At 40.4% G+C, this 25,000-nt stretch overlaps 1 protein-coding gene across 1 annotated transcript in view; it reads right to left on the minus strand.

Moving 5' to 3' along the window:
- poc1b (POC1 centriolar protein B) overlaps nt 1-25,000 on the minus strand; it is a 43,487-nt gene that overhangs the window by 813 nt on the left and 17,674 nt on the right. The window contains exon 10 of the mRNA XM_080027118.1: nt 80-379. Coding sequence (XP_079883244.1) covers nt 80-379 — 300 coding nt within the window. The remainder of the gene's footprint in view (nt 1-79; nt 380-25,000) is intronic.

Below are 25,000 nucleotides of genomic sequence, written 5' to 3' on the forward strand. Positions count from 1 at the left end.
TAGTATTTGTGATATTGGGTTATACAAATAAACCTGATTTGATTTGATTTGATTGAATAGTTTTGGACCTTTAACTGACCTGTGTGAGAATATCCAGCTGTTGAACAATGGTTTGCAGTGTTGAGTCCAGGCTGGATGTATATTGTTTGTGCCCGGACAGAACCTCCAGTGGGTACGTGTGCCCTCTCTCCTCCTCCTCTTCTGCCCCACTGCCTGATGCCATAGTCGGGCTCGAAGGTGAGGCACACACACCCCCCTCTCCCCTCCATCCATCCACCCTATAGCTGCCCCTGTGAGGCAGAGGGGGGCTGCTGGAGTGGTGGCCGTTCGTGGATGTTTTGGTGGTCTGATGTGACAAGTGTGAGCGACCGTTTCGGACCTGGAAGCAAGAAAGAGAAAAAGATTTTCAGTCAGCGGATTGGTTTACATTGAACTGGGCTCTACTGTATAGAACAATGAACACACACACGTACAAAAACACACATATACAGACGCTCACACACACACACGAAAATATCTATCCTGCAATATTGCTCTGATTAAATATAGACATACAGCGATAAGAGTGGGAGAAGTAATAAAGCATATGGTTATCACTTGGTCTTGTTAATATGTAATAGTGAAACATAATGCTACACAGCGTTAGCCAGTATCCTGGGGCCTGCTGTAACACACACACACACACACACACACACACACACACACACACACACACACACACACACACACACACACACACACACACACACACACACACACACACACACACACACACACACACACACACACACACACACACACACACACACACACACACACACACACACACACACACACACACACACACACACACACACACACACACACACACACACACACACACACACACACACACACAATGCTGTAACTTGGCAGACTGCCGGAAGTGATGACTCACACCCTACTGGATTACTGAGTGACTGACGGACCGGACCCTGTGACCCACTGACTAACTCACTGGCTAGAGTTCAACAGGTTCACTAGCACAAGGCTATACACACCACACACACACACACACACACACACGCACGCGCACACACACACACACACACACACACTCACTCACTCACTCACTCACTCACTCACTCACTCACTCACTCACTCACTCACTCACTCACTCACTCACTCACTCACTCACTCACTCACTCACTCACTCACTCACTCACTCACTCACTGGCTATTGAGAGAAGTTCACCAAGTTCACAAGCACAAGGCTTATACACACACTGGGAGGGCTATAGTCATACAATAAAACTGAGAAATTCTATATTTATTTGACATTTAATTATTTATATTATTATTATTTTTCATTACAAAATGCCTTTCCTTTTCAATGGGCAGTACCAGTCACCCATGAGTGCAAACATTGGTATAATTATTTTAATATATATATTTTTTAGGCATGTGTGTTGTACAAATGTTAAATGGACCTCGAGTCTCTTCAATAAAACAAAAAAATAAAAATAAAATGAATTGCCAACAAAACTGAGAAAAATCTATATTTACATGACCTTAAAATGTTATGTTTTTAAGAGTGTTCTTGGAATAAATAGCACTTAGTAACTGTGTTTTGAAAAGTGCATTATACATAGTGAGTTATTATATTATAAAATACTTTTTCCTTTTAATGGAGAAGAGAGAGAGAGAGAGGGATAGAGATATAGAGAGGGAGACAGAGAGACAGAGAGAGAGATAGAGACAGATAGAGAGAGAGAGGAGAGAGAGTTTGAGAGAGATAGATAGACAGAGACACAGAGAGAGAGAGAGAAGAGAAAGAGAGAGTGTGTGTGAGAGAGAGAAAGAGAGTGTGAGAGAGAGGGAGAGAGTGAGAGAGAGAGATACAGAGAGAACATAATGTTCAGATTATCCAGGGACACATTTTCCTCGCTTATCATTTATCCGGAGGAGACGACCGAGCATGACTTCACATTTACATAGTTTCACACATGCACATCATCAGTAGCTGCACAGTACAGGCTCAGTATTATACTATCTATCTATCGATCGATCTATCTATCTATCTATCTATCTATCTATCTATCTATCTATCTATCTATCTATCTATCTATCTATCTATCTATCTATCTATCTATCTATCTATCTATCTATCTATCTATCTATCTATCTGAAAATATCTTTTCAAGTGTTAATGCTCAAGGACACTTATTGTATAAGATTGGATAATAAAGAAGAATTTGAGAATGCTATGTTTTTATGTGACTTTATTTTTGTGTTTGCGCTTTATCTGTCAGTCTGTCTGTCTGTCTGTCTGTCTGTCTGTCTGTCTGTCTGTCTGTCTGTCTGTCTGTCTGTCTGTCTGTCTGTCTGTCTATCTATCTATCTATCTATATCAAAAGAACGCCTTTCTTCTAACAAGACTTCTGGTTTTAGCACAACACGCAAGTTGATTCCAAACAAATGTATTTCATGTCAAATGAATGTTAGATTAATTAAGTCATCATACATTATCCAAGGCATCTGAATCTACTTCAGATCATGAATCTCTCTCTCACACACACACTCCATGACACTTTGAACAGCTGTGCTCAGATGCGTGTCTAGACTCATACTCATAAAACAGCAGAAGTGAAGAAAAGTTGGTCTTGTGCCCAAAATAATAGCAGGGTTGTGTGTGAAAGGTGGAGGGGGGCAGGTTGTGTATGGGGTGCACCAAAAGCCGAGTGGTACAGTTTGGTTCAATTCAGCTCGGCACGCATTTATTTACGTTTCCACTGTTAAAAGCTGTAAAGGGTACCAAAATAAGCGAACCGTGTTGTAGCTATTTTTGTCAACTTTTGTACTTGGTACCAAGCGGTTCTAAAGGGTCCCAAAAGGGTGGTGCTACACACTGACTGGTCGACAGAATCATAATTTCAGTGCAAGAGGTAAAGCGCTGTGTGTAATCACCTCAGTAACGCAAAGCTAATGTATTAATATAGCACAATTAAGACACAGACATACATTCAAAATCAAGACATAAGAAACATTGCATTAAAGAGATAATAAAACAGAGAGTAAAAAGTGACATGAGTAATGAGTCTTGTGTTCAGATAAAAATCTATAATGTATAACATATAATACCTCACCTACCAAGGGTATTGTAGGAAGTCCCAACTAAACCGAACTGTGCTAGTGTAAACCAGGCTTAAGAGGACCAGAATGGGGGAGAGAATAAATGAGGGATGTGTGGGGAGGACGCAGTAGGAAGGAAGAGGAGGCGGGTGTCACACATTCTTGGCCTAATGCAACGGAGCAATCAATTCCAGCTTCGCTTCCTGAGCTCTGTCCTCACTTCAAAGAGCTCACAGGGAGGCAGGGGGGATGTAGGGGTGTGTGTGTGTGTGTGTGTCTCTCTAAAGAAAGGAGGAGGAATGGTTACTCTTAAGTCTGAGCGGAGGTGAACAAAGCTGTCAGTGTGTGTGCGGATGGATGGTGAGTCTCTTTTGCCGTCTATACTAATGTCTCACACACACACACACACACATCTGGCGAGCATCTGCTGGGCTCATTTACGCTTGGTAGAGACAGACCTCCAACCCTGTGCCCCCCCTTCTCTCTCTCCAACAGGAAGTTTGGTTCAATCAAACATTTAACAGGCAGAGCACCACAGCTGGCCCCAGTATCAGATCAATGCACACACACACACACACACACACACACACACACACACACACACACACACACACACACACACACACACACACACACACACACACACACACACACACACACACACACACACACACACACACACACACACACACACACACACACACACACACACACACACACACACACACACACACACACACACACACACACACACACACTACACCATGAGTGCCCCCATGGTTTTGTAAGATTAATCAATAGAGTAATAAGTAGTAGCTATTTACACATGTAAAATCATGAGAACATACTAGTTCATGACTAAAAAATGCAGGAATATGGGAACAAGAGATCAAATACTTTCAAGTTGGCCTAAAGCATGATATCTATAACAAGAACCTCGCAATTATATGGCTCGTTTCTGAGATACAATCTTCACCACACACACGCACACACACAGACGCACACGCGCACGCGCACACACACACACACACACACACACACACACACACACACACACACACACACACACACACACACACACACACACACACACACACACACACACACACACACACACGCACACACACACGCACACACACACACACACACACACACACACAGCTAAGCTGTTTGGAATGTCACGGTTCCGCTGTATCACTGTATGAATGAGTTGATGGCTGTTGCTGGCAGAGAAGGGTTTGTGTGCAGTGGGAGAGGAGTGGGTGGTTAGGCCTGGGTGGCAGAGTACAGCAGAACATAGTCACCGTGGTAATAAGGGCTCAGTGAGTCAGTGAGTGAGTGAGTGAGTGAGTGAGGTACGTGACAGCGCACCAGTTATATAGGGAAGTAACAATGTCCTTTTTGTCTCTATATTTTGGACCGAAGAATTGTATACAGAGGCTCAGTGGAGAGTGTTTGTTGAAGGGTTGCCAGTTCATGAGGTGCGCTAGTAGGGTGAAAACAAGGAAAAATCACAATTTCCAATATTAGATAGGATAGAGACAGGGTTTTGAAACAGGGAAAATAGGGGGAAGACATGCTTCAAAGTGTCAGGTGTCATTGATTTTTCAACAATTTCTTTCCTTGCTTTTAAAATGTCACCTGATGGCTTAGATGTAGAGATGGGTATATTTTTAAGATTATTTTTTGGCATTTTTAAGCTTTATTAGACAGTACAGAGTTGAGATGGGGAGACAGAGAGAGAGGGGCATTTGAACCTTCGACCACTGAAACGAAGGCTGGAGCCAATATGGTACACGCTCTATCAACTACGCCACCGGAGCGCCCCAGGGATGCTAATGTGACCATTCATTGCTAATGTTGTTGATAACTTCACGTGACTGCAGCTACATTTACACAACATGTTATCATCAGAGGGCAGACTAAATTAACATTAAAATATAGTGTACTCATATAAGGCCTAGCGCTTTTTCTAGAAACTCAAAGTCATTAAGTTTAAATGTCAACAGTAGCATTGCTGTTAACGCTCACAGATATTTTCAGGAGAAAAACAGAAAACAAAAATAGCCTGTCCTCCGTTTTCTAAATCAAATCACAGATGTGTGTGATCTTAAACCTGATTAGCATTAGCTCCAGAATTAGCCCGGTGCCCTCTCTGTTTTTGGCAGGAAACGGAACACAATGTGACCCGTTCATAGAAAGGCTGTTTGATGTTAATTGAAGAGGCCTCTCTCTGATGTCCTGCCTTCCTCTAAAGCCACACACTCATCTTTAAAATACACAATGCCTGATGTGTTTTACTTAGTATTACAAAATCCTACTAATTAGTCAAGTTAGAAAATATCTTACAATGCTAATGACGTAAAGGGCACTTCACTTTTTCGCCCAATGTCAAACGTCGATGTCATTTAAAAGTGAACATGGGAACTTTAGGCTGTGTATTAACACCAGATTTTTTTATCAGCCAAAACACAGTACAGAGAGTTAGCAGATCTTGAGGAGATATTACCTGATTTTTACATACATTGATTTTGACAAAAAGCGTTCTCCAGGTCTCGCTGACTCCACCTTTAAAATATGTAAAAAAATAAAAAAAATAAGTGTACGTTGTCAGTTATAATGTTCGTGATTAAGCGCTGTGTTAGCATTTTTGTTTTTACTATTGGCATCCACCATTGAAATGACAATAAACTTAAAAAAAAAGGAAATGTGTATGATTGTATCTAACTCCAGTGTGATCATGGGGTAACCTAGCCACTCCTGTCCTGCATTAGTCGGTTGGTTTGGGACTTAATTGTTGCTGTGATGTCCAGGGTTGGTTTCCTGGTCACATGTCATGGAATGCCTTTAATAAAGAATGCTCCATAGAATGTTCCATGGCAGGAGGAAATCCTTGTTAAGAATCAAAGGGGGCATTATCTGACCCTGACCCTCTGCACTTTTTTCGCAGGCCAACACACACTTGCACACATAAGCAATTGGTCGCCCTTTGGACACACGCACGTCGCGCAGGCTCACACACAGAAACGGACACACACAGACACACACAGAAACAGATACACAGACACAGACACACACAGACACACACACACACACACACACACACACACACACACACACACACACACACACACACACACACACACACACACACACACACACACACACAAAAAAACTCACACAGCTGGGGTCACTCTACAGAAATCTTCCCTTGATTGTTACCAGCAGTGTGGACCTCCTACCTTTCCTGAAACAAGTCAGATAAGAGGCAAACAACCCTCATGAACTCTTCGGTGGGGTTAAGAACAAAAATGAAACTGCATGGCTGCTCCGGTGGGGTAGTGGATAGAGTGCGTACCATATTGGCTACGGCCTTCGTTGCAGTGGTCGCGGATTCAAATCCGACCCGTGGACCTTCACTGCAGGTCATCCCCACTCTCTCTCCCCACTTCTACTCTGTACTATCTAATAAAAAGCTTGAAAATGCCAAAAAATTATCTAAAAAAGAAATAAACTACATAATCTAAAGAATACAAAGGGATAAGCTAGTGTGGGCGTTTCAGGTAATAAGAATTTACAGTTGCGGTAAAGTTGAAAAGTTACTTACAGATTATAAACTTTTAGGAACAATAATTCATAAGCAAAACGCCATTAATACACTCTCTCTCTCATCTCAAAGTTATTAGTGGAGCTTGGAGGACGTCTAGTTGAGTTAAAACATGAGGTTGTAGTCCATTGTCTGTCTTCTGTTTGCGTTTTAATCACGTTTTGCTGGTGAGTTATCGATTCCGGAAGTCTGAATATATCCAAATCTTTCCAACTTTACCACAATGTTGAACTGTGAAGTTTATTCTCGACATTTCATCTTTTTTCTCGATGTGGATACTAAAAAAAAAATCAAAAAATTCATCCTTTCATTTCCCCCCTACAATGGCTCTAAAACTCTACTGTAGCTTTGGCATGTGATACTCTTTAAAAAAAACTCAAAACGGTAATTCTGTATCTCAATGCATTGTGTTGACAATATCTGACACACCACTTCCCAACTAACAGTAACAGTTATACAAGTACGATTACACACACACACACACACACACACACACACACACACACACACACACACACACACACACACACACACACACATATGCCAGTCATGTTGCTAAAATTTCACTGGAACCGCTGATCTGTTTTAACAGGATATCTGGTCGGAGGTGAGACATGTTGATGTGTTTTTATAAAAGACAGACAGGAAGCAGAGAGGAGGTTCCTGTGGCTCTGAGGAAGTGCATACAATACATCCTCTTTACAGTATGTCTCACCCTCTGTCTGTGAGTCTTTGTGTGTGTGTGTGTGTGTGTGTGTGTGTGTGTGTGTGTGTGTGTGTGTGTGTATGTGTGTGTGTGTGTGTATGTGTGTGTGTGTCTGTCTCTGAATGTATTTTGTCTCTCTATCTTTCTTTCTGTCTGTCTGTCTCTGACATCCGCACAGCAGCCACCCACCCACACCAAGACCAAAAATATCTACTTGCTTGGCGGTGAATTGCCATTAAATACAGTGTTTCATAGCTGCATCTCAAACACACACACACACACACACACACACACACGGACAGTAAACACCTCGACCACAGGCAATAAAAAAATAAAACAGCACCGTCCGGCCTTGGTTCAATGACAGCTGAACCGGATATGTCTAGCCATGGTGTAACCACATGCACACACACACACACACACACACACACACACACACACACACACACACACACACACACACACACACACACACACACACACACACACACACACACACACACACACACACACACACACACACACACACACACACACACACACACACACACACACAGACAATTAAACAACTGTCTTAACCCACACGCCTCCGCGGAAACACATCACACACACACACACACACACACACACACACACACACACACACACACACACACACACACACACACACACACACACACACACACACACACACACACACACACACACACACACACACACACACACACACACACACACACACACACACACACACACACACACGTCAACCCACAACTAGAGTGTATGTTACACACCATTTGCCCGACACTCCAGAGGGGTATACTGCGAAGCGAGATTAAGGTCTGAGCGAGGTCTGTTGAGTCTAAAGCCAGAGTTTTCAGTATCACGAAAGGTGGCTCTCTTTCTACCTGGCTAGATCACCGTGGTAACAGAGGCTGCACGGCTAACCTGCCCAGACCAGTTTTTGTTCCAGAGTTTGAGTTTAAATTCGGCTCTTAGAGCGCTGCCCTTTAAGGAAACTACACCTTTTGAAATCCCGCGGAGGCGCGGACCTGACTATATTGTCTGAGCGATATTTCTCACTGAGTAAACTAGTTAAATCAGTAAACTTATTGATCAGTAAGTTAATGAACGAAACGAAGCCGTGACATAAGGCTTACATTAGAGTGAACTGTAACATCGCGCTGGGGCTTTTTGACACATGCATAGTTATTTATGCAGAAAATGTAAAATAGCCTAGACCTACTGTATGCAGTGCCACTCTATGCTCTCACCTCAAATGATTTTACCTGGCGATCTACACACACTGGCTCTTAATGAAGCGTTCTATAAAATCACAGGTTGCAACATTATTCCACTGTAGGCTTCTTTCTTTTCATCAGTAGCGATAACAGTTGGGACGTGACAGGTGACAGCTGTCACAGTTCGAACATCGCTGCAGACTCGCAGGTTAAGCTTCTCACAGTAGATTCATATTTGTCCGGAAAATACAGACTAGCCTACAGGTTTTGTATCTAGGCTATTTATTTTAATGGTATTTATAAGATGCAAATAAAGGGCTATTACCCTAAATCAAAATCAAAATTGTATTAATTTTGATGTGGCCCGCTATGCTATTCATCGGGGGACAGTGTCAGACTTAAATCAGATTCTTAAGTGTAGGATTATCAACTAGGCTAAATGGTGTACTGTTTAAATCCGAGTTCAACCTTTAATTGCTTTATAATGTCACGTAACGAGAACGATCTGTAAAATAAATGAATCAATTCAGTAGGCTAGCCCAATTTTCTGACAACATTCCGCTCTCTCCTTATTTGCAGTAAGAGTTTTTTTCGGCTCTCTGTTTTCTGCTGTTCTGTAATCATTCAGACTGACAAACTCTTCCTCTTGAGTGAAGTCAGCGAAGTCAGCTGCTCGCAATCAGTCCGTTTGTGTAAAGTTAGCAGCACAAGATCAGTCCATTCTGTGCGGAAGCAGAGTCAAATGACGGGTCAAACGCCCCCTTTCATGGGGACGCGCACACAGAGCCTGAAGCCGAAACCCACGTTCAACATAAGAGGTTGATAACTTCCTTCGTGATGCCGGTTAGTTCTGAGCGAGGGTATGTGTTATGTTGAACCAGATCAAAAAAAGAGAGCCGGGCTCTGTTGAGTTTGCTTTGTAGTACACCCCTCAAGTCCAAGCTTCAACACACACAAATGTTAATTCCTCCGTAAACAGATTCTATTAGGTGAATGGATTGCCGCAGACATTCAAATGCTCCTTACTCTGAATCTATACAGTATGTAACAAAGATTCTGCTATTGGACCAAGGTGTGAATGGTTATTTGATAAATAATAACTGCTTCAAAAAATATAAAACATTTCTTGTATACAATCCTTTCACATTACATATTGATTCCCTATTATTCAGTATAATGGATGGTAGCCAAACAAATCTATGAATAAGCACGCTATTAATGAATAAAACTATTGAATTCACAAATAAACAAATATTTCATCTTGCTGTCATTTAGGAGTCGTAGATAATGGTTACTAAAACAGCTTTGATGCTTAATGGGTGCACTCACATTGATGGGGTTACAGGTTCCCACTCTCAAACTAAAAATAGATGCACAGCTGAAGCTGAAAATGTTCATTACATTTTGTCAAGTACTATTGTGTGGGTGTAGAAACAGGCGACAGGCTTGGTTGGGTATGAAGTGGACTGTTTTTGGGACCACATGAAAGCATCAGCTATTACAGCATCTATTTATTCCCCACTTCTGGTCTGGAGAAGGCTTCAGCTAAGAAGCCTGGGTCATGAGTCGTGATCTGGAACGGTTACTGTTGACAATCACGGATTATCATTTCACCAGTTTGTTGACTGGTTCAAAAAACAACAGGCTAATGTCCATGATGAATAGGCTATACAAAAATCAATTCAATACACATTTTTTTTATATTTTTTTGTAGGTATTGGACTCATGTAAGTACTGTACTTTACTTACTTACTTTCTTACTTACAATCTATCTGGTATGATGCTAAAAATATATGTTAATTAAACAATCGTCATTGTACTAGTATTGACCCCAAATAGTCAACTATTCGACGATTCGATTGAAGGAGCCCCATTCAACTGCCCATCTCACAGTTGAATAGTTGCAAAATTTGGGTATGAAAAAAGGATCATTCTATTCCGGCTGTATGCACGATGCTGAATGTCGGATTTTTACACGGAATTGCTTGGTTTCACCTGATAAATCCGGGTTCATTGACTATTGTGGTATAAAATACACCTTTTTTGGGAGAAAATTAAAAGCAAATGTCGCACATACGAATAAGGATCAAATCACAGATAAAACTAAACAAAAGATGATTTTTTTGTCGACTACTAGGCAAGATTCAACCAATTAGATTCAACTGTGTAAACTCTTAATCCGGGTCTCCCCCCTACATTGTACACAGCACAAATTGAAACTGAAATAAGATAATAACTGACAGACCATACTGTATGTGCTGGTCACGGTGATCTAGTGAATCTGTAATAAGATTTCAGTTTTGAACCAGTTATGTAAGCAGTCCAACCCGCTATATTGGTGAAAAAGTGCCTGTGATCCGATGCCACTGTGCCCTGTTATTTTTTTGGCATTTTCAAGCTTTATTAGATAGTACAAAGTTGAAATGGGGATACAGAGAGAGGGTGGGGGGATGACCTGCAGTAAAGGTCCACGGGTCGGATTTGAACCCGCGACCACTGCAACGAAGGCCGGAGCCAATATGCTCCGTGTACCAGTGTGTGTACCATATTGGTACACACTCTATCCTCTATGCCACCGGAGCACCCCGACTGTGCCATGCTTTAAGAGGAAACCCCATCGGCTTATGTGATGACATAATGCCAGAGATGAGTCATAGACATGAGGTTACGCTTAGTGCTTAGTGCAGCCTCCATGTAAAAGCTGCAATGCTTTCATTTTCCACATGTAACACACACAAAAGTCTTCGTCAAATACATGGTTTACTGTTGTGCTACTTTATGAGTTAAAGGAGGGTTCATTTTGTATTTGAAGTATTTCCTTAGTTTTGCCTAATTCATTCAGGTTATAACAACAGTTTACTTACTCACTTCTCCAATAAAGATTGACTGCATTTATCATGACAGGAAGATAATATGACATGCTTGGTATCAATAATTCAACTACTTGTAAAGTGCATAAAAAAGGAGATTTTTAATTTTCATATAGTCAAAGTTTTGAATGGGTCATAATTCCAGCAACACTTGTTATATTACTATCAGTCCAAACATGTTGGGGCTGATGGAAGCCATTAATTAAAATGTATTGCGGAAAAAATTAATTACTACATGAAAAGTAAAGAAATTCAAACTATGTTTGAACTGTAACATTGCAAGCACATAACTAGAGTAAGTACAAACTTAAAAAAATTATTAAAAAATCAGCAAAATGCATTGTGGATGAAAAACTTTAGGTTCAACCATCTTTATATTAACACCACATTCATCCAGATGATGGATTACTAATGTTAACTTGCCACCAAATATTTTAGTGTCATTTTATCAAAGATTGCAACTGACTCATATGAATGGTCTGTTTGTTTGTGTGTGTGTGTGTGTGTGTGTGTGTGTGTGTGTGTGTGTGTGTGTGTGTGTGTGTGTGTGTGTATGTGTGTATGTGTCACTCTGTGGTGTGTGTGTGTGTCTGTGTGTGGATTTGAGAGCTGAGAACAAGTCCATTCATACAACAGCGAGGTTATGCAAGCAAGGCAGGCGGGCAGGCGGGTGGCGGAAATAAACAAGCGAGTGTGTCGCTGTGTGGCTATAATGCATTAGAGCAGGAAGCCATTAACATGACAGTGTGTGTGTGTGTGTGTGTGTGTGTGTGTGTGTGTGTGTGTGTGTTAACATGGCATTACCAGACCAACACGGGGCAGGAAATTTAATTTGGCTGTTGCCTCTGAGAAGGTTGTGTACCAGCCCTCGCTCCCTCGTGGTGTGGGATTTGTTATTATTGCTTTTCCAAAAGCTCCTGTGTTCCTACATATTTTCCACTAAGAGATTACATATTTTCGATTATTATCATTTTTTTTTACAACACAGTCAGCTTTGTGGGGTGGTTGATTTTCCATGGTCATAGAAATAAAATCATTCTTAAAGCCATAGTGCGTACATGTTTCATATAAATGTAAGTTCGGTTACATCCAAGCCTTCACCAAATGAGTTCCACTCCGCAAAAAAACTCTCTGTATTTCTCAGTATGGCAGCGTTTACAAACTGGTGTTGTCACCCCCTGACACTGGCGCAGGAGCTCAGAAAAATCCCCAAGAAGAGCCCAAGCAATTCAGTTTCAGTTGTTGATTCTGCTACTAAGAAGAAAACTGACACATCTAAAGAGCAACTAAATAACTTTCCTTCTCAAATCATGAAGACTACAATATATAAAAACTATAATTCGACCTTTGAAAATGAATACGCCACAATTATGTAGCTCAAGCGAAGGTCACATGTACTTTATAGCAGTTCTGCTTAGCTAGTAGTCTGTCTGTCTGTCTGTCTGTCTGTCTGTCTGTCTGTCTGTCTGCCTGTCTGTCTGTCTGTCTGTCTGTCTGTCTGTCTCTCGTCCTGTCAAAACGTTATTTACTCAAACATAAGAGGAAGCAAACATAAACTTCTCACCTAGATTATGGTGATGACAACCAAAGGGCGCTGACATTTAGACACCAAACAAGGTGTTGATTTATTTACATTATATTAAATGTAATAAGTCAAGATCATAACAAGACAAACACAGCAGGTCAAGTGTGCTTGTGCAAGGCATTTGAAATCTGTGGAATGGTTTTGACTTTGATACGACATTCAAAAGTTTTTCTACTAAAATAATGGATTGTTAATATCTTGAAGAGCTTAGAAATAAAATGATTAGGTAAAAAATCTAGAGATCTTATTGTGAGTTGATATAATCGTGGGGCATACGATATCATCTCATATCGATTGCAGGCCATTGAATAAATCAAAATCATATCGCGGCAGACTTTGTGATATCTGCAAATATTGGTTGTCTTGTAAATAAATTGTGTATCGTATCCTGGAAAAAATGCAAGGAAAAAAGTAATCCCGCCATTTAACAGGTGTATGGTCAAGGTGTCAGAGAAATATGTTCTTGACACTGGGCTGTATTTCACTCTTCAAACACCCACAGAGCAAACACACTCTGAAGCCTAAAGGAGGTGAGTGTGCTGTGAGGCCAAACTGACCCAAACGGATGTAAACATGACCTAGCACACACAGCCAGACCTGGACCATCAGTGTACACAAACATACATGATCACACACACACACACACACACACACACACACACACACACACACACACACACACACACACACACTTCTAGTCCTTGTCACGATGCTGTTAGTGATGTTGAACACGAGGTACAGAGCCACAGTTTAATTTGCTTGAAGAAAAGTATCACTGGAGTAATCACTGTTTTGTTATTCAGAGATTGCTCAAGGACTTTTCTGCCGGATGTGCTGCCAGGGGGATTTGAACTCAAAGTACAATTTTTGGTGGAAAGATTTAATCAGTGTTGTACATGTGGATAGGATTTAAGACTGACTTTACTGCCAAAAAACGTGCAACCGAACAACCCAACCGAAAACAATGCCTGAGCGTTGTTGTCAAAATCAGTGAATATCTCCTCATGATCCACTACCTGTGTGCCCTGAAAAAAAAACTGGTGTTAATACACATCCTAGGCTCTGTAAACGGACAACAAGCATCCTCCAGAATAAGTTAATGTTTAGATCATAAACCCCAGATACTACTAGAAAACAGTTTTTTTTAATTTCATTAGCTGTAGTTGTACTATAGGTAAGACAGTGTGTGAATGAATGGAACCTGGATCCCTGTAAAGTTGACCAGTTTAAAACATTGCTGAAGAGTCGACTAACTTTTTTTTGTATTGGCCTTTAAGAAAAGTTGAGACTTTGACACTGCGCCTTTTTTTTCTTCTCATGTTTCTTGTATGTTGTTTTGTATTGAATTATTTACAGCACTTTGGTCAACTGATGTTGTTTTTAAATGTGCTATAGAAATACATTTGACTTTGACTTTTAGTTTTTCGGTTCCGTTGTATTTTACATTCTATATGAGTCAGTTGGCATCTCTGGTTCCTCTCGTTTTCATCACTCCATCATTGTTTCTCTCTCTTTACTTCCTCTCAACACTTCTACTTTTCTCTGTGCTACGTGCCGAGTGGCAGCGACTCTCTCTAGGTTATCTGATCCCCTGCATCCATGGGTTACGTTACGCCCTACAATAACCCATTTGCTAATATTCCACGTACTGTAGGAGGCCTCAGACTAAACAACAACACATTTGTGTGTGTGTGTCTGTGTGTGTGTCTGTGAGTGTTGGTGATTAATGTTGTTTAGTCATTGTCATTGCAACAAAGAAAACACCCAAATTAGAAAGTTTCAAAATCCCTTTGATTCATAACATTCTTACAACATCAGTTTCAAGTTTCATAGTACATTTATTTTTTCTTCACATTAATGGTTCCTAATACATTTCATAATTTGCATGTTGGGATATACAGCAAGCTAAGTGTGGTAAGAGTCTTGATGTTTCAAAGGCACCACTATGTTTCTTTTAGTCGTTTCTTGTGTTGTACTAATGTGTCCCTTTTGTTAAGTGCTTTGTAACTTAGGTTTTGAAAGGTACCAGGATTATTCTATTGTTACATGCTACGGATAGGATTGCACACACACACACACACACACACACACACACACACACACACACACACACACACACACACACACACACACACACACACACACACACACACACACACACACACACACACACACACACACACACACACACACACACACACACACACACACACACACACACACACACACACACACACACACACACACACACACACGTGGTTAGATGTAAGGATAAACACAGGAAGATGATTTTGAATGTAAGCATCATTAAATAATATTGTGTATTGTTAAAGTCCATGGCTTTGGTACGGCATTGTTTTTTTGTTTTTTAATGCGCTTTGCGACATCTTACCGCATATGATTCTAGGAAAACTCTCTTGTTAAAACTGAAATCAGGCTTTAGCTGAGAAGTTCAGAAGCTCATATCCCAACCAATGGGGATCCTGATAAACATAGCTAACTAACTAGATGGTTTTTACTTCGGTTTATTTCCACCAAAGTCTCAAGTTGAGGAGGAATCTGTTCACAGTGAGGAAGTGAATGAGCTTCATTGTGGCATTGCATTGGGATTAGCCCATTTTAAAGCCCCTTAGTATAAGATTTACCCACATTATTCACATCTTAATGCACGTTCTCACACACACACACACACACACACACACACACACACACACACACACACACACACACACACACACACACACACACACACACACACACACACACACACACACACACACACACACACACACACACACACACACACACACACACACACACACACACACACACACACACACACACACACACACACACACACACACACACACACACACACACACACACACACACTAGAATGTAAATCCAATGAAATAAGGCAGCGGGAGGCTTAACACAAAGGGGGGAGACATTTCTAAAGGTTCATTGACCTCCTTAGAATGTGTGTGTTGTGCAGATATAAAGACAGTATTGAGATGATTGAAATAGGAAAAGCACATTCAGGTGTTCTGTTGGAACACAACAAGTATGTACTAAGCAAACATATCCTTTAAATGCCAACATAATCATTTAGGAGAAGCAGATACATCCAGTAGAATGAACAGGTCAAAACATAGAGGTAAGAGAGGTGAGATTGGGTGCGTTTTAAAGGGGGTTAGATAAACTGAAGATTTCAAGGTTCCAAGTAAGAATGTACCAGCGAGTGAGAGTCAAATAGCTAATGTCGCTGACAATATATAAAAAATCTATCCTCATCTATTGTGTCAGAAAATGTCATAGTGGACATGCTGAACATAAATGTCAACAACGATCCACAAGCAAATCTAACACTCCAAAATGCCAACCTGCGGGAAACACCGATAGCAGGTGGATAAATGAGAGAGACATTGAGGGATGGAGGGATGATCCCTCTTTATTGGCAGCTAGATCAGTGTGTGGTAACGGTCATGCTGAGCCTTTGCCCTTTACAGTGAAGGCAGGAGGGAGCAGAGAGAGCTGGCAGCCACAGGTGGGCTTTGTGCTCCGTCAATATGGCTCCTGTAGCAACAAGCTGCTTCTCGGCTCGCTATCAGAGAGGGGAACAATAAGCTGGTTTACAGTATTGGTCTATGTGTGTGTGTGTGTGTGTCCACATATTCCTTTTTTATACAATACCAATGTAACGTTGTGCCCTAAGCTGAACTATCCATGTTAGAATTAGGGCCTGAGTATATATATATATACACACTCACCGGCCACTTTATTAGGTACACCTATTCAATGGCTTATAAAAACAAAAAGCTAATCAGCCAATCACATGGCAACAATTTAATGCATTTAGGCATGTAGACGTGGTCAAGACAATGTACTGAAGTCAAACCGAGCATCAGAATGGGAAAGAAAGGGGGTTTAGGTGACTTTTAACATGGCATGGTTGATGGTGAACGGCAGGATGAATCCATACTTTCATGTTGTTTACGCCAAATTCTGAATCTGAACGTGCCATCTGAATGTTGCAAATGAAATTGAGATTCATCAGACCAGGCATGATTTTTCAATCTTCTATTGTCCAATATTGGTGATCCTGTGAGAATTGTAGCCTAATTTTCCTGCTTTTAGCTGACAGGGGTGGCACCCGGTGGGGTCTTCTGTTGCTGTAGCCCATCTGCTTCAATGTTGGTCATGTTTTGCGTTCAGAGATGGTATTCTGCATAACCTGGTTGTAACTAGTGGTTATTTGAGTTACTGTTGCCTTTCTGTCATCTCGAACCAGTATGCCCATCCTCCACTGACCTCTGACTTCAACAATGCATTTTACATCTGAACAAATGCCGCTCACTGGACATTTTTTCTTTTTGGGCCCATTCTCTGTAAACCTTAGAGATGGTTTGGAGTGAAAATCCCAGTAGATAGGCAGTTTCTGAAATACTCTTCCCAGCCCTCCTGGCACCCTCAACATTGCGATGTTCAAAGTAAATTAAAACCACTTTCTTCCCCATTCTCTTGCTCGGTTTCAACTTCAATAAGTTGTCTCGTCCAGGTCTACATTCCTAAATGCATTGAGTTGCTGACATGTGATTGGCTGATTAGTTATATGTGTCCACAAGAAAATGAACCGCTGTACCTAATAAAGTGGCCGGTGAGTGTATATTGACATTTACATCATGTGACCTTGGAATGGACAATGCACTGAAATACCAGTCAAAACTAACAATGAATTGTCATGTGTTAAAAAGTCAAGAGTATGGGCAAGGTGGCGTGGTGGATAGAGCACGTACCATATTGGCTCCGGCCTTCGTTGCAGTGGTCGCGGGTTCAAATCCGACCCGTGGACCTTTACTGCAGGTCATCCCCTCTCTCTCTGTCTCCCCATTTTAACTCTGTACTATCCAAAAAGCTTGAAAATGCCAAAAAATAATCTTTAAAAAAAATTAACAAAGCAGTGAGTAATGCGTTAAAAAAGTCAAGAGTATCTGCAGTTTTTACAGTTGTGCAGACCAACTGTAATGTGAGCTCTGAGCTGAAGAGAGCTACGCGTAGGCAGTAGGTAGGTGGGCTGTTCTGGGAAAGATGAGACAATTTTGTGGAGTTTCTGGGAAATGTATTGAGGTAAGTTGGCAGATGAGGTGTTTTTTTTGTGTTTTTTTTTCAGTAACCCTAGTGACATCTCTGTGCTCACCCACCATCATCTAACAACAGACACAGATTTTGTATGGAGGCGTTACAGTCTAAACAGAACAAGGGGATGGTTACATCAGATTCTGTGTCTATGTGCTAAAACATTTCTGCCTTTCAATGGTCTGGACAAAATGGCGGCCAAGGTTCTCTGGGTTTGCCTGGTGTTGTGCAAATTCTCAGCCTTGGAACTTGTTATTATTCAAATAGTTATGTAGGACATGGGATCCTCGGTTCAAGAAACACTAAACAACTTAATAGACTGATATTAAATCTGTTTTTCAAGTTAGATAACTCTAAAAACACAACAACAAATGTCCATAACTCTTAATATGAGAATTTGCCTTTCCTTGACTTTTGACTTTCAAAATGGTGAATTGTGTTCAGAATTGACTCTCCGACTACCGGGGGAAAATCCATCACATACTGCATATCCCGATTTGCAACACGCACGCACGCACACACTTTTTTTAATCAATATTGAATCTGATACAGTATATGCCGTACAATCAGCAAGTCTGAAAAATGACTAGTGTCTCAATGGTGTGGACACTGAACCTCACACACATGCAAACAAACTACCAGGGGGATGTGCAGATGTTTAACTACATACTTTACAAATATACAGTTTTAGACATGCCACTTTTTGTTCAAATGTAAATAAAAGCTGACATTTTTTTTTCTCCACAATGATGCCTCTTGTGCATCGTCTTACTATCTTCTGGGAGAAGCAGATACATACAGAAAAAAAAGCTTGCTGGTTAAATAAAAGTAACTTTAAGTCAACATTTGCCAGGGGTACGAATAATTTCGGACTTGACTGCATACATGAACGCTTTAGTATGACCGTTGTTCCGGATCTATTCAAGGTCAGGTAATTCAGCCTTGGAAATTGAATAGACATACAAAGACAGTGTGTACTTGAATACAGTTGAAAAACTATTTCAGCTGTGCGTTGGTGTGTTTGTGTTGGTAGGACTAGGATCACATTAAAAAAAGCTAAAATACATACCGGTTATCTATAATATATTGTATTCATTTGTTATTTTAGGGAGGGGGGAATTCCATACTTGGTTTGAAGAAGACTTTGCAGAGGAGGGGGTTAGGACTCAGGAGGTAGTAACTGTCCTACTGGGCAAAATTTATAGGAAGATTTAAGGGACTAGGAAAGCATTTCAAACAGTGGAGCCCTTCTTGTCATTTTAAATCGTACCACCTCCACAAATGACCAAGGGGTTAAAGACAAACGATCAAGCCCACTTCAGCTATGAAACAGGTGGGTCAACATACTGTCAAGTGCTTCCTCCTGGCCACTTCCAAACACCAAGGCTATTGTGCTCTAGAATAAGTGGTAGGAGCGGTGGAAATTTGGTTTATCATCACAAATGCAGCGTATTCCTTCTGGCACTTTGGGATTTCTTGTGCTCTATGACTATGTGGGTTTATCACCAAGACAGTATATCTCTAATAGACAATCCCATAGACATTTAGAATGCTCCTTCTGCTATTATGCTCTACAATAAGTGCTAGGAGCGGTAGAAATTTGGTTTATCATCACACATTCAGTGTATTCCTACTGGCATTTTTGGGATTTCTTTTAACAATGAAACGTGCTTTGAAAATGTAATTTATTATTATTAGTATCACTGCTACAGACCATTGATATTTGGGAGGGACGATCTGGGTGGAGAGAGGTGAAGATTGAGACAGAGAACAAAGGATGAATGAGGGTGTGGAGTGTAGGAGCGGCATGGAAACCATATTGAAATCGGGTCACTTGTTTGACCATTCATGTGGTTCTCTCAAAGTATTCTTAAATATGGGGCGTAGTGAATAGGCCTTTGTTGCAGTGGTCGTGGGTTCAAATCCGACCCGTGGACCTATACTGCAGGTCATCCCCCCCTCTCTCTCTGTCTCCCCATGTCAACTCTGTACTATCAAAAAAAGCTTGAAAATGCCAAAAAAATTATCCTTTAGAAAAAAAGTATCCTTAAATATGAATACCTATTTGATAAATTCCTTTCGGGTGCATATTTCAGATACAATTACAATGCTCGAGAATTGCGAGTGGAAAACATGCAGGTATATTTTGTGTGTAGCGTCCAACCAAGCACAATGTTTACGTCCCAACTAAAGCTAGCGAAAGGCACATTTAGAATCTGTGTATCTTCCGTTCAATCCATATCCGTTTGGAAATCAAAACACGAAAAACGAAAACAACAGTTTGATTTCATGGTTTAAATATTTTTGTTAATTAAAAAAAATAAAAATAATCAAAATATGTCTGTAAAACATTAAGACTTTTAGTTTTTCCAATCGCATTGGCAAATGTGTCCACCAGGAAATCAACCCAAATCTGTTGCAATTGCATAAACTGTAGAATTTATTTTTGTTCAGTCTTAAGATAAAATTAAATGTACTGCCAAGATGGACGCCTTCATGCAAGTCATTAAATCAAAACTATTCTGGGCCGTTTTAGGAAGTACCAAAACATGACGCAGGATGGTACGTCACCATCCAATAAACTCTTTATTAAATAAAAACTAACTAACTGTCACATGCTTTTTTTCACAGATAATCTAAAAGTAGTCAACAACAAACTTTGATATTTTTACTTAGAACACATACAGCATTACACCATCCCTGTGTTCCAAATCACATATGTTTTCTTTTTCACTTCACTACATACTAAAGTACAGAAGAGTTTAAGGGCCACGGGAGAGAAAAAAAAATCAGATAAGGAAGTTTTTTATTTAATTATTTCGAGAAAATGTCAAGAATAAAGATGAATACTCCAAAATGCAAATGGAGATAGTTGGGCATCTGGGTATTTTTGGCATACTGTAATTGACTTGCATGTATTGGGACATCCTAAATCTTTTTCTGGCACACTAAATAATATGGAAGAATCAGGTTTGGAATGCAGGGCATGTTAAATTCAAGGTAAGATTTAGAGTAAATTGGATTCCTGATACCTAATCCAATTGATGCATGCTAAATTGCAGGGACACCAGTGTGTGTGTGTGTGTGTGTGTGTGTGTGTCACTAACTTGTTGACCAGATTGCTTGTCAATTGCCCTCACATGAGCCATTCCAGACATAGCTCTAGTTGTGTGCCACGAGAAGTTACTTGCTAGTTCAGACTAAGGCCTTTTGAAGTGGTGAATCTGATTTAGCCAAGCAGCCAAAGGGGAATGTCTAAGAATAACTGAGTGTAGAGAGGGAAATAAATGAGTGACTTCCTTTCATTAGAATCACTCTAAGTGTTCAAATATAGCTTGTGACAAGGGGGTTCCTCGCGGCACAAAGGTGGCACGTGGTGGGTATGTTCACACAGAGAACGGCAGTGGGTCAGAGTGAGGACATTCAGGCAGAGAGTGTACCATTGATGGTTTATTACAGTATATAATATAAGCTCTGGTCTGTAACAGTTTATTAATAGCTCAATGGTAATGATTTGAAACTAAAGAAGTGAATTTGAGCATGAAGTAGATTCTTTAGTTTTACATTTTTTGTATAACAATTGTGCAATTGATTATGTTATCTGAGTTTTCACAAGCCTGGCACTTCCCGCCCACCTACTTCCGCCAAAATTTCATTTTCCCTTCAGTAGTCAGTCTGGTGATGGGGCGTATTAGTGGGATTTTGCTCGAACAAATGTGTCCAATCAGCGAACAGAGGAAGTGGCTGAGAACAATGACTTCGAAGTCGCGCTGCAGTTTCAGTTGAATGCTGCGTTCCTTTACACTCGGAAATTTCCGACTTGGTAGTTCCGAGTTCCGACCTGTCTGTGTTCCAGTGCATCTGCTCGGGAAAGTATGGACGCCGACAACCTTTCTCATCCAAATAACTAAACGTTAGGCTCTAGCAAGTTACCGTTGCCAGTTACCGGTAGATCCATAGACTACAATATGTAGTGAAGTCGGAAATTTCCGAGTTCCCTGAACGCACCGTCAGAAGCCGGCTCACGACCAAACGTTATGCGATTGGTTGGCTAATCCAGAGTGGCACTGAGCAGATCCAATAGTTGGACTTCAACAGACACCCGCCTCCAGGTGAGTGAACGTTTGCCAATTACAGCAGTTCCAGACCTTCTGTACAAATGAAATTAAGTACGATGGTCTGGTAGCACCAGGCTAAGTTTTCTCCTAAGTTGTCAGAAATAATTTTTCAGTTACTTTTCTATGAACTTTATTTCTTCTTCTTATAAGCCCTGGTTCTTATGAACTCTTAATTATTTACAATAACATTTAGATCAAGATCTTAACAGCCAACCCCTGCAATGGGGTTATTATATTTCTGGTAGTTTAGTACCACTCAAATGGGACAAACCAAAGTGCAATCATTTTATAAGGCCAGCAAATTGAGGATTAAAGCACATTTCATTAATGTATAACATTTCCAAAGCAACTTCCTATTCTTGTGTGAACTGTCAAGCCATATTCTAGCACGCAGTTATTCAACAACTGAGTTAAAAATTTTAAAGACGCTAATTTTCATCTAGGTGACTCTTGAAATAGAGAATAGTGAATTGTTTTACTACTTTTTAAATTTGTGGTGCTCTCTTTAAAGTATTTGTTTCCAATTCCAAACCTAAACCATTTATTTAAACCAAAACGGAACTAAAAAACAACTAGGATTTCCATTCAAGGAAGAAATGTGTGGCCATATGGAGCGACTTAGGTGTATGTAGGACAACAGGAGGCTAATCTTTATGTGTAATTTTGACACGTATCCAACTAAACCCTCAGAATGACTCACTGCCTTTTCTCTATGAGAAAGCCAAACCGGAGATGACAGGACAGGTAAACAACTTGGGGGGGTGACCTGCAGTAAAGGTCCACTGGTCCGATTTGAACCTGTGACCACTGCAACAAAGGCCGGAGCCAATATGGTACACACTCTATCCACTATGGCACTGGAACGCCCCGAGTAGCTTTTCTTTCAAAGAATTGAAACATATCTATTTTATATACATATTTTAATATTTTGTATAAACACTATTACATTCTATAATAAATGTGTTATGTACCTGTAATTATTCAAGTGTACTATTTTACATGCAAAATTGTTTGTATCAGTAGAAAAACTTCCGATTTGCTCTGAATATGCACGTGTTGCTAAAGTAGCTATTTAGCACTAAATGCGATAAATCCATCGAATCTTCCCACACATATTACACTGGTTCTCATAGGAAATTACCAGAACAGGCAGGTCGGTGTCAACAAAAGGCGATTGGATTGAGCCTCATTGCAACACAAATAATCAGCTAATCGGCTTTAGCACTTAGCTTAGCGCTAATATCTACAGGACCGCTAAGCACCTGTGGGAAACCTGTTTGCCATTCACAGAAACTATACTGTTAATTACCAGCTGTCCCACTGCAGGATAATGAATGCATGCAAACCCTCAAGTCATACACACAGACACACACACACACACCAGCCCTGATCCCCTACTCAAACTATATGCTAGCGAAATAACCTTTCCCAATGTTCCCACGCATACCGGGCTCAAGGCCACCCCAAAACACTTGAAGACCTACTTCACCGGTGGGAATATGAAGGTGTATTGAACTCTGAGATCCTATGTAGTATAAATGTGCAACATTTTTTGAAATCGGTTCATCCTAGCCTGAGAAAAGGCAGAAAGAGTGTTTTATTGTGTCAGTGTCCAACCCTACATTTCACTATTGTGACATCACACTAGTAAACATGTAGGGTAAGGATTAACAGGACAGCTGGGCCAAGGGAAGACTGAGGGAAGAAAAACCTCATTCATTATATTATAATAGCAATTGTATAATGATAGGACGCCGGTTCTGTATGCGTGAAGTATTCCTTTAAAGCTGTAGTGTGTACTATCTGAATATTTAGTGGCATCTAGTGGTGGAAATGCCAATCAATTATAACCACTGCTCCTTTAAGCATCGTTCGACTAAAACAGTACATCCGAACCTTGACAAACAATGAAAAAATAATGTATTATATTAATGCAAAAAACACTATGTTTTATGGAGACCATACTCACACTTCGGTATAAAAAACTGCATTTCTTTTCTGGCTAACTTTGTATCTGATTAAGACGAAGACCTCTCTAAAGATCAAAAAAGTATTAGCAAAATAATATTACCATAAAATGAAAAAATTAAATCCTCTATGTCACATCCTTTGAGCTCTCCAAACTATTGACTCGAATACATTTCTTATACCCCTGCTCCACCAACACAAACCTTCTGTGAAGTTTATCAAACTTAAGTGACAACTCTCTTTAATTCAGATTGGTATGCCGATAACTCTTTATAGATGCTTTACTATAATGCAACTAACTCCCCAAATGACATAGTTAAGACGGGTTTTTTCAGAAGCCTAAAAGGTCTAATATATACACTGCGGCCAAGTCATATAGAGCCTTAAAAGTAATCAATAAAATATTGAAATCAATCCTAAAACAAACGGGAAGCTAATAGCCAAATGACATTAGATAGACATTAGTTAGACAGATCTTTTGGATATGGTTCAACAGGGGCTTTAAGGTCAGAAGAAGGCAGCCTTGAACTAAAAGCACAAGTCGTATTTATTGGCTGCAACAGACAGAAGCATGTTCCTCTGTTTCACTTCGTAATGTGAAACGGAAACGGATGATGAAGAGAAAACGAAGTTAAGAAGGTAAGTCAAGATAAACAGA

The sequence above is a fragment of the Ammodytes marinus genome (assembly GCF_949987685.1).
Source record: "Ammodytes marinus genome assembly, chromosome: 5".
Classification (NCBI taxonomy): Eukaryota; Metazoa; Chordata; class Actinopteri; order Uranoscopiformes; family Ammodytidae; genus Ammodytes; species Ammodytes marinus.